Raw genomic sequence first — 11,680 nt, forward strand, 5'->3', positions numbered from 1 at the left:
AAGGTCTTTACTCTGTTTTTGGTTAAAAATAATCATAACAATAAAAATACGAGGTGGATTAGAGAGGTTGGCTAAAGCAGGGCTATTTTTATCTGGGTTTGTGGTGTTTATAGGGGAAAAGGTAACACTGATTGCTGTTAAAGCAGGTTTGGGTTTTTTCCTAAAGGCATTTGAGGACTTGCTAAAACACAAATGCAGAGCAGATCTCATCACAGCCCATCTCCATGCACTCTGGACTGGGTTTGTCCCCAGCACAGACCACACTGTGCTTCCTCCCCTGCACCTCCTGCACAGATAAAGCTCCCGAGCACAAACCCTGCCAGGCTCAGCATGGCACCTTCCAGGGACAGGGTTTTTCCCCACAAAAGCCATGAACTGTCATGGAGTGGTTTAATTTTCTCTCCTGCTGCTGCCATGCATTGATTTTTGTGGTTTTGTAGGAAAGTCAGGGTTGCAGTAACCCCATCTGTGGGACCAGGCTGGTGCTGTTGTAGCTCTACCAACGTAGAGCTGCAGCAAAACACAATTCCGCCTGAGATAAATTTAGAACAAAAGTCACATCCTTTCATTGTTTTCATTGAACTTCTGCAATGAAAAATGACATTTAAATTTGGGCACTCTGAAATCCTGCAGTTTATTTCACGCTTTGCTGCTGAGTTCTGTGGCTCAGGAGAACACACTGAACCCTCCCAACACATTTTTAAACACAAATGCTCATTCCTGTTGTCCCTTTTGTAGCACTGATTGTAACTTAAGCTTAACCTAATTCTCACAAAGCTTGTACTGTTTACTTAGTTTGGTCAAACAGGGGTTTCTCACTTTTAAATATAGATGGAAATGGGTTTTTACCTTAAAAAGATATTTCAGAGTCAAGGTTTGCTCTGAGTGACCTTCCAGTGCTGCAGCCTCAGGCTCTGCCTGGATTGTCCTGGCTGGGAAGTGTGGGAACCAAGGAGGATTATTTTTTAGAGGCTTAAGGACTGCAGGAATAAACTGGAAAGCAAAAATCAGGATTAAATGGATGCTGATGACAAAATATGGAAGCATCCCTCTAAATGTGAGTGGGCTTTAATTATTCACAGCACATGCACTTAGTAGGGTGAGTAAAGAGTAAATCCCACTAGGTCTTGTAGGACAGATTTGGCTCTGCAAAGCAAAGAAAAGCTCTTTCCTAGAAAATTCCAGCAGCAGGGCTGACAGCAGGTTCTTGTTTAGTGGCTGAAATGATCCCTGCTCAGGCTTTGATGGGAAACCTGACTGGCAAGAGGCAATCCCACAGAGCAGAGCCAGCAAAACCCACCCTGGAGACGGGGACATTTCCAAAGTGGAGGTGCTGAAGTGCCTTCAAGCCTTGATTCCTGGGAGTTTTCCTCCTGAACGAAGCCTCAAACAGGACCCTTTGTTGTTTTAGTCAGTCAGGGGTGATGGAGGGACCCCCCGCTCCGAAGAGGGAGATGGTCCCAGCCCCAGACACCACGTAAGTGGACTTTGGATCTTTGGCCTGGACTTCTTCATCCTCTGGTGATGGGTTCTTGTCACCTCCTTCCACACAGCTCTGCCTCTTGAGATGGAAAAGGCACTGAGAGTGCTACACTCACTGAGCTTCGTGCATTTACACACAGCTTCTGTTTCTTTTATCTGTTCAGAATATTAAACAAGATTTTAAAGAGTCAACATCATATTTTATTTTTTAAAAAAAGCTTTTTCCGGGTGTGTTCCTTTTCTTAAAATAATCAGTGGGTTTATGTACAATCTTCTTCTTCTCTCTTGCTGCTTTTTGACTTTCTGCAAGAACCTTGGCTCAGGCAGTGGAGCTAAATACACACAGAATTATTTTTACTTTGTTGATTCACTTGACTTCTGAGGAAGGAATCATTTAGGTGGAAACTCTACAAAAGAGAACTGAAAACGAGAATGAAAACTGTTCACTGCAATGTAACAAAAGCCATGAAAAGATTTGTTTCTTGTTCTGTTTTTGTTTCTTTTGTTCTGTGTTCATAAAATCTAAACCCAAACTTTGGGTGTGGTGTTTTCATTCTATTCTTCATGGCTTTCAAAATGCTCCAAAAAAATATTATTTTCATTAGAAATACAAATTCTGTTAATTTGAGAGTCAAACCCTCATCTGCTTCAAGTGAAGATATCCTGAAGAATTCATCTCTCAGTAATGAGAACTAAAACAAGGTTCTGTCTATAGACAGTTTCCTTTAAGAGGAAAACTGAAGTTGCATTCAAAACTGTCATTTCAGAATTTCCTCTTTTAAATAGCTGTAAAATCATATCTCTCTCTTCCTATTTTCACAATGTCTGATGACACCAAGGTTAATTTGTATGAATTATGTCTCTAAAAGCACGCTAAATATAGAAGGGCCTTGTCTTGTGACACTTAATCCTTATTTCATACAAGAGCTTTGTGAAGTGATCTGACTAAGACACCAAAAGTTTCAGCCCTGGATCTATTTTATTATTTTAATGAGCAGCCAGCTTCCCTCCATTTCTGTAAATCAGTTTATTGTTCTTCCTTCTTCTCTCCCTTGCCCTGGTGTAAAGTAGAACAGTTTTATTCCTCAGAGGAGCCCAAGGAAAACTGGATCTGCTGCTGACTTCTTCCTTTTTTGGGGATTTCTTTGAAAGGATTTCCTTAAATTATGCTGTAGTGTCTCTGGAATGCTGTGATTCTTCTCCCCTTCCCATCCCTGCCACTCTGCACCCTCCCGAAATTTCAGCACTGCTCCAAAACCACAGAAATCCCAGGCTTAAAAATCAGCCTTGGCCCAAGGTCTCCTGTAAGATAACAGGGAAAATGCTGTCCATTTTTCTTTTTTTATTTCAGTGGCAGTGCTGATGTTGAGGGAGGCAAAGCAAACTGCCAGGAGCAGCTCCCCTTTGGAATAAGGAGCATTAACATCTTTCATTATTCCTTGGCCTCACTCCGCATTTCCTGAGCTGCTCCCATCAATATCAAATCTGCCAATTTCCTGCCTTTCAAGGTTAATATGAAACACCTCAAAGGGATTATCTGATAGGGTTGGAGTTGGGTATTTTTTGCCTGGGAAATGTATTATGAATATTTTTTAAAAACTGTTTAGTCTGCCTGACATCAAAGGCCCCACCTGCTCTCGACCACGGGGACAGTTCTGCTTTGGCTGCAGCGCTGTCTCAGGCACGTGTGGGGAGGAAAACTCTAATTTTACACCCACAGAGCAAAGCCACAGATTGCACAGAGTGTTTCTGAGGGTTCCAGGCTCCTCTGCCCCTCTGAACTCGGCTGTGGCTGGGCTCAGTCCCGGAGCTGTGCTTGTTGCTGCAGTGAAGGTGAATTTTTGCAATTTCACCAGAGAATCCTTTCAATGCTGAGCTGAGGCCAGTTCCAGTGAGAAGAGTCTTGGGAAGCAGCTCAGAGCTCCCAGAGTTCACTGAGAGACAACTTTCCATTTGCTTTGTGTCCATCCTCGTGCTGGGAGAGCTCCTGCATCCCCTGGGCACGGCAGTGTCACTGCCCAGGTGAGGGGACACAGGTGAGCTGTGCGTGGTGCCTGTGAGCCCAGACCACAGCTCTGCTCTCCTCTGACCCCACTGAACCTGCTTTAAACATTCATAAATCTGCTGATCCCCTCCTTCACGTTCTCCTGCACAAAGACAAGCTGCTGACTGGGTTTTTTTAAGTCTGAGAGCAGAGCAATCCAGGTGTGAGGAAATATTTACCACATATATTAATCTCTGGAAAAAGAAATAATTTCAAAAGCTCGTGTTTAGTGGAGGAGTTGAGTCTCCTGGTCAAGTCTGAATGTATTAAACGGGTTCTGTGATTTAAACAGGGAACTTTTTTAAGGTTGGGCAGTGAGAAAAGCTGAATTGAGTGAAAAAGGCAAAGCAGCAGGATTGTTGTCCCCTCTCGTTCTTGTTTCCCCAGAATTAGACAGGCTTGAACATTCTTTATTTTTAAATACAAGAGGTGTATTTGTATTCTGTTTCTCTCAAGTTTCTCCTTTCAGGGTTTTCTCTGAAATCATGATATCTAAAAATGTTTTTGTTTTGAATGAAAGCTAAGCCTGGCGTGTGAGCACATAACCCCAGGCCTTCAGAAGAACACCAAATATTTCAAGACTAATGGTAAAATTCCCAAAGCTGGAAAAATACAGAGCATTCAGCTTGGGCCATGGCCTGAGGGCAGATGTGAGATTTCCAGCTTTTCAACATGGCAAATTTGTGCTGTTTTAATGATGGCAATAAATAAAGCCATATGGGTTTAGGGTTTTCTTCTTTTTTTTTTTTTTTTTTTTGCATTTAAAAAAAAAAAAGGTTCACCAGCAGGACTTGGGCCAAAGAAAAGCAAGGTTTTGGGAAAGGAAGGAAAATTCAGGCCTCGGGGTGCTGCTTGAGGCAGGGATGGTTTGGTGGTTTGCCCAGGAGGAGCTGATTGAGGCAGGGATGGTTTACCCTCGGGGTGCTGGTTGAGGCAGGGATGGTTTGCCCAGGAGGAGCTGGAATTGTTGGCACAGCGCTGGGTTTGGGGTTCATGCCTTGGCTGTGGGGATGACTCAGAGTTCCTACAAATTACAGCGTGGTCATTAAAGGAAAGTGGAGGTGGGGCTGGTTTAGCAGAGGAACCTGCCTGCCCCCGTGGGGGTGCAGCTGGGACATCCCTGCCAAAGAAAATCCCTGCCAAACAAAATCCCTGCAAGTTCAAAATCAAGGCAGGTGATCAAAATCAAAACTCCTTTGTGGAGTTTAACAAGAGACACACATTTAGAATTCTTCCAGAAAGGGGGATCTGGAGGAAACACCTTCGAAATTTATGGAAGGCATAGTGAGACACAGGAAAGGTGGCTCAGATTGAAAGGGCAATAAAAGCTTTTGGATCAAGAGAGGAGATTGTGAGAGGTAAAAAGACCATTTGAGGAATAAAACAGAATCAGTGTAGGGGAAGTGGAGATTCTGTAGGATTTATTCTGTAGTTCTGTAGGATTTATTTTTTCAGTTTGGCTGTGCAGTCCCTTATCTTCTGCTGCAATTATAGAGGGTGCTCCTGCAGCTTCCCTCTCCCATTAACTCTAAAAAAAAATAAAAAAAGAAATTTTTGACAACAGTAAAATTGATTTGGTCACTTGATTGTGCTTCAGAGTGGCAGCAAACCACATAACAATGAGGTCTGTGTGTGGGAAAACTCTCGTGGAAAATTATTATGGATTATTATTATTACCTCTCTTTGAATATCCTCAGGATTACCAAGAGCTAAGAAACTCATTCTGCAATGATAAAAAAAAATAATCTCCTCATCTCCAAGGTGATCAGAAGGTGTAATCATTGATCTAAAGGTCATTAGATCACACACACCAACCAATGCCAGCGTTGCCATTTCAAGATAACAGCTCGATTGTCTGGGAACAACTCAGCAGAGAAATTCAGCTTTTTGTTGATATAGTGGGAGCAGGAGATGTTGAAGGGGGGATCCAGCAGCTCTCCCAGCCTGTGCTCACCCAACAACTCCCTTCTGAGTCCCCTGGGAATGTCACAGTGCAGGAATACAGATTAAACACTGCAGCTCCAGCCTCTGCTCCCAGCTGGGCTAAAAATGCTGGAATTTTGGCTAAAAATGCTGAAATTTTGGCTACAACTGGAGCCATTTATGCAAGCAAACAGCATCAGTGCCCAGCTGCAGGGTTTGAGCACAGATAAGGTTGTTCCTATGGTAAAAGAGATTAATTTATAAGCTGTAGCAAATGTATTTAGGGAGTCTTTGAAAGATTAGATTAGAAAGAAAAAGAAAGGGGGGAAAAACAGATTAATAACATTGTTTCCTGGGCTGGAATAACTCATAGTCCAGTTGTCAGGAGCTGGGAGTGCTCAGCACGTGGAAAGTATTCGGATTTTTTCTGCTATGTATATGCTGCACTAACCCAGGCTTCTCCTGAGCAAAACCTGGGGGAAAAAGTACTCCAGCACCAAGGTTTTGCTGTGTGTGCCCTTTAAAATGCTCTGCCCAAATGTTCCAAGCTCGCTGTCACAAAGCCGTGAGCTGGTGGTACCTGAGCTCCTGAATCCCAGGGCAGAGCTGGAATCTGTCCCTTAAAAAAGGCAGAACAAAGCTCTTTCTTTCACGAGAAAGAAGGGCTTGGAAATTCCAGTTCAACAGGAATCATCAGCCAGTCTGATCTTCCTGCTTTAATCAGCAACCACCTTGAAAAAGGAGCAGGGGACTGCAGCGAGCAAATAAGTGACCTCTGCAAAATGGGTGCTAAAAGAGGCAAAATGGGGATTATCTCCACGGAGAATCCTCCTCTCCTGTCTCCTCCCTCCACCCTTTTATAGGAAAAAAGGCAAATTGTAGCATCGTATTCCCTGATCAGTTCAGAAGTAACTTCGTCGTGCTCAGACAGGAGCTGGAGCTGGCAGACCCCATTACTCCTGTCAAGTGGGAAATCTTTACCTGATGTGGAGGTTTTTAGGGTTTCTGGCTAAATTTGGAATGAGTAGCTCACTTAGTATTGGTTGGTGGATAAATGATGGATTTGCTGCTACCTGTAAATGGCCAAACCTTTCATTCTGCTCTAGAGCATCCTCCAAACTCAATGCCAGGACAAGCAGAAGCGAAGCCACTGCGGCCAGCTCAGCTGCACAAGGCTACAATCAGTTTTACATGGGATTTTTCAGTCCATTGTGATTTTTGCCTGCCCTTTTTCATGCTTAGATCCTCCAAGGTGAAACCTTAAAGAAAGATCAGTGAGTTGGAGCCTTATCAGTGTAAAAACCTTGCTGGTTTTAGTTCCCTGAAGGGGATGAAGAAGTCGAGACCTTTCACTCTGCATGTGTAACACAGAATCCTCCTGAACTGGTGACTCAGGTTTCCAGGAAGGGACAATTCACACATTATTCTGCCAGGTTCCTATCCTAGGGAAAGCACAGAGGCACCTTTAGCTTTGTCATGCTGGATTTTCTGCTTAGCAAGGTGTGATTTGGGTTACAAACAGCACTGACACCCCACACTGGTAACAGTGACCTCAAACACTGATTGTGGGTCCGTTTTGCTGAAGTTTTGGCAGCTTCAAGGCCAGCAAAATTAGGTCAGGCACCTTAAACCAGAGCCAAGTTTTTATCAGTTAGTGAAAAATGTAGTTGGTATAGTTAGAGCTATACATTTCCTTCATCTAAGCTGGATTAGTGTCTTGGAGTGGTTCCAAACCCAGAATTATGTTTGCAGTGTAAAAAAAGCTTTATCACTCGAACATTGTCGAATACCTGTCATGCATAAAAGTATTTAATGTTCCTTTAACCTAGAGCAGAGCAGGGCTGGCTATAATACACCATTCATCATGCCTGAAGGACTCTCAGCAGGGCTGCAGTGAAGCGTTTAGGGCAGGGAAATGGTAGAGAAAGTTATGCCAAAACTCCAATACTACAGACACACAGCAGCCTGGCTCTGGTAGGTGAGCCCAGTTCCTGACAACAATTATTTCCATGCCAATTGAGACAATTCTATTAAAATAACCCCCACATTTAGGCAGGAACTTTGTGTGGTTCTCATGATGCAGATGGTGCTCGTATATTTGTGCGTATTAAATGAAGAAAAGCAGGGAGATTAAATCAGTGGGAAATATCTGGCAGCAAAAGTCTAGGGCACAATTCCAGACTTGACCATTCAGAAATAGTTGGAAGTGTTTCTAAAGGTGTCTCTCTTGTTCCACAGGGCTCCAAAAGGATGTCGGATGCAGAAGTGCAGACAGATCCCGTGTCCATCCTCCCTGCTGGGAAATCCAAGTAGTGCCAGCTGCTGGAGGGAGGCTCAGCAGCTCTCTGGAGCTCCAGAAATGACTCCTTTCTGGCAGCAGAAATGACTCCTTTTCCTTCCCACGGCTGTCACAAACACCTGAGGCTGAAGCAAACACCGGGTACCACTGCAGGTTGTCATGGCAGGGTTTGTCATTTTGCAGGTTGTCTTTGCAGGGTTTGTCATTTTGGAGGTTGTCTTTGCGGGGTTTGTCATTTTGCAAGGTTGTCTTTGCAGGGTTTGTAATTTTGCAGGTTGTCTCTGCAGGGTTTGTTCCTCACCTGTAGAAAGCTGCTCTGCAGATCCTATGAAATGTGTTTAAGGTAAGGTGCTGTGGATGGTTTGAAGTGTGCAGAGGGGAGGGTGAGTCAGGTACGAGGCTGGCAGGGAATTCAATAAATGGCAGAAAAAGCAAGCAGGTGACAGAGGAAGGCAGCGAGGCACGGGCAGAGAATCCTCCTCTTCAGAGAGCTTGAAAGCAGCCAGGAAAACACAAATCCCCTGGAGAAATGTTCTGCTGCAGTGTAACAACAGCCGAGTCACTTCTGGTGGGGTTTCGACAGAGCTGGAATGAGAGCTGAGCCCTTCAGCCCGGCAGAACCCGTGGTGATCGAGTCCTGCTTCCTGATGGTTATTAATGTAAATTAAAACGCTAAAATGCAAAGGCTTGCCGTGATGGGGGCAGCTCCTGTCTCGGCCGGCAGGGTGGGATAACAAATTAAAAGCTATTTAAGGTTCTAATAGGACACAAGAGGGCAGCCACGTCCCCTAACGCCGGGCTGTGCCTGCCAGCCCGGAATTAATGTTCCTTAGATCATAGGAAACTTAGTTGTTCATCCTGATGTTTGTTTGTATCCATACTTGTAATTAATCCTAATAAAAAACCAAAATCGAAGCTGCCCAGGCAGCTCTCTGCTTCACAAGACTCCTGTAATAACTGTAGTTAATAAATTTTACAGAAAATTAAGATTTCTGTTTGTTCAATCCTAGCCTGTACAGGGAACCAGGGGCTTGACACTGTAATCCACACTGATCTTAATGATGCAATACTGTATATTTTGACATCCTTATCTTTAAATAAACTAATACTTATCCTTTGAAACAAAAAATCAGCTGCTGTTTCAATTTGCAAACCAAGTTCGTTATTTACATCCCCTGATGGTGGCCTGATGATTGATGTGACACTAAGGCACAAATCAGCACAGACAAACCTTGCCCGTGGAGGGAATAGTTGTTATTCTCTCTTTATTTGAGTGAATATTACACATGGAAAGCAGGGGAGAATTCTCTAAATTCTGCACAATTCTGTTTCTAACTAATCAGAGAGGACAGAGGTGCAAAGCCCCTGCAGTTCAGTGGGATTTTGGCTCTGGGTTCTGCAGACCTGCAGGTTTGGGGTGCCCAGCCCAAACTTCAGCTGGTTCTGTGCACACAGAGCACAGACCAAGGGTTCTTTATTGTAAAGGCACTTTCTGCTCCCTCCCTGGCACTCTGATGCCATGTAAAGGGACATCAGTCCATGGTGATTGACCCACAGCCCCTCCTTGTCCTTCTGGGCAGCACCAGGGTGACAGAATTGGGGTTGTTCTGCCCAGCTTTGCTCCACAAAAAGAAATAAATAAAATTAGGCTTTGTCTACATGAGATGAGATTGAATGGAATAAAGCAGAGCCAGGGAGACAGCTGCAGTGTGAGACAGGGCTGTGGCAGTGCCAGGTGTGAGACAGGGGCTCTTAGCAGAGCAGAGGGAATAAATGGTGTGATCACACTGCTGGGATTACCTCAGGAATAGTAGTTCAGTAATTTTTAAATAAAAGTTATGAATATGATCAATTATATTAGCATAAAATCACAGAGGGGTTTGGGTGGGAAGGGACATTAAAGCCCACCCAGTGCCACCCTGCCATGGCAGGGACACCTTCCACTGTCCCAAGTGCTCCAAGCCCTGTCCAGCCTGGCCTTGGGCACTGCCAGGGATCCAGAACAGCCACAGCTGCTCTGGGAATTCCAGCCCAGCCCCTCCTCACCCTCACAACCAGGAATTCCTCCCCAGTATCCCACCTAACCCTCCTCTCTGTCAGTGTGAAGCCATTCCCTGTGTGCTGTCCCTCCATCCCTTGGAAATCCTCTCTCTCCATCTTTGCTGCAGCTCCTTCAGGCAGTGGAAGGAAGAAAACCTTTTTTCCAGGCTGAAAATACAGAATATGTATCTATTTCTATATTATGGACTGTGTAGACATTAATTAATATTCTATTTTGGCTAGACCAGACCTTCTCTGGAGGAGAAGAGCTCTCCCCTCGGGGAGCAGCCTGTGCTGGGGGCACCCTGAGCTCCCAGGAATCGGGGCTGCTGTGCCCTGACCCCATCCCTCGGCAAAGGGGCTGCTTTGAGGAGTCAGGAGTCACTCTTGGCAGAGAAACAAGCACCAAGGGTGGCTGTGGGTGCCCTCCATGGCACGGGGCTCTCACTGCAGGCAAAATAAAACCACTCTGAGAGCTGGCACAGGCTCCTGGCAGAAACTGCCTGGTGTTTTTTTGTTGTTTTTTTTTTTTTTGTTTGATTCCTTTTCTGGTTTTGTTTGATTCCTCCCCTGATTTTCCTTGATTCCTCCCCTGGTTTTGTTTGATTCCTCCCCTTGTTTTGCTTGATTCCTCCCCTGATTTTCCTTGATTCCTCCCCTGGTTTTGTTTGATTCCTCCCCTTGTTTTGCTTGATTCCTCCCCTGATTTTCCTTGATTCCTCCCCTGGTTTTGTTTGATTCCTCCCCTTGTTTTGCTTGATTCCTCCCCTGATTTTCCTTGATTCCTCCCCTGGTTTTGTTTGATTCCTCCCCTTGTTTTGCTTGATTCCTCCCCTGATTTTCCTTGATTCCTCCCCTGGTTTTGCTTGATTCCTCCTCTGTTTTTGTTTTTTTTTTTTTTTTTTTTTTTTTTGTTTGATTCCTCTTCTGGTTTTGTTTGATTCCTCCCCTAGTTTTGTTTCATTCCTCCTCTGATTTTCTTTGATTCCTCCCCTGGTTTTGTTTGATTCCTCCCCTTGTTTTGCTTGATTCCTCCCCTGGTTTTCCTTGATTCCTCCCTGGTTTTCTTTGATTCCTCCCTGGTTTTCTTTGATTCCTCCTGCCAGCAGCAGCCTTGCAGAAGCCCCTCAGCCTGCCCATGACTCTGCCACACGTGGAACCCAGAGGAAGAAAGGTCTTAGGAGAAGCATCCCCAGCTCAGGGAGTTTCCGCATTCCTCACGGATATAAGGAACATTAAATGCAGCTTTCATGTCCAGGAAAGCTTAACAAGTCATTTGGAAATCAAAGCTTTGGAAGGGCTGCAGCCCAGGACAAAGGAAAGGAGCAGCCAAGGCCATACATTGCATTTAGAGCCCGTTGTTAACAAACAGGCTCTGGTTTTATGTTTTGGAGCATAACCGGGGCACATCACACTGCTCGAGGCTCTCAGGGTGTGTTTCAGGGGGGCATTTTGGAAGGGTTTTAAGCATCTGATAAATATAAAGGGGAATGGATCAAAACTGCAGGTTTTTCTGCAAGAAATGCTGGCTTACAGCATGCAGAGGGTGATTTGCAGGTTCCCAGCAGGGCTCTCTGTGTCCATCCCAGGAGCTGGGTTCTCTGTGTCCATTCCCAGCAGGGCTGCAGAGCCATGAACTCCTCCCTGCTGAGCATGCCAGACCCATCCAGCCTCAGAGCAGGGAATCTGGGCAGGATCTTGCCCCTTGGAAGTTTAAGGTCCTTCATTTAGGAGCTGAGTCTGCTCACACTGAGCCAGGCCCTGATTTGGGGTTTGTGTTTCACAGCTCTGCACCCACAACATGTTTTAAGAACCCTTGGATACCTTTTGGGATGGAAATCTTCACAGCTGGCTTTAAAGTCACTCATGCAACAAAACCTGTGGTTTCCTGC

At 44.9% G+C, this 11,680-nt stretch overlaps 1 protein-coding gene across 1 annotated transcript in view; it reads left to right on the plus strand.

Moving 5' to 3' along the window:
* BCAS1 (brain enriched myelin associated protein 1) overlaps window positions 1-8,877 on the plus strand; it is a 32,620-nt gene extending 23,743 nt beyond the window's left edge. The window contains exons 10-11 of the mRNA XM_041478406.1: window positions 1,412-1,477; window positions 7,688-8,877. Coding sequence (XP_041334340.1) covers window positions 1,412-1,477; window positions 7,688-7,762 — 141 coding nt within the window. The 3' untranslated portion in view covers window positions 7,763-8,877. The remainder of the gene's footprint in view (window positions 1-1,411; window positions 1,478-7,687) is intronic.
* The last annotated feature ends 2,803 nt before the right edge of the window (window positions 8,878-11,680 follow it).

The sequence above is a fragment of the Pyrgilauda ruficollis genome, unplaced genomic scaffold, assembly GCF_017590135.1.
Source record: "Pyrgilauda ruficollis isolate IOZ18807 unplaced genomic scaffold, ASM1759013v1 scaffold45, whole genome shotgun sequence".
Classification (NCBI taxonomy): Eukaryota; Metazoa; Chordata; class Aves; order Passeriformes; family Passeridae; genus Pyrgilauda; species Pyrgilauda ruficollis.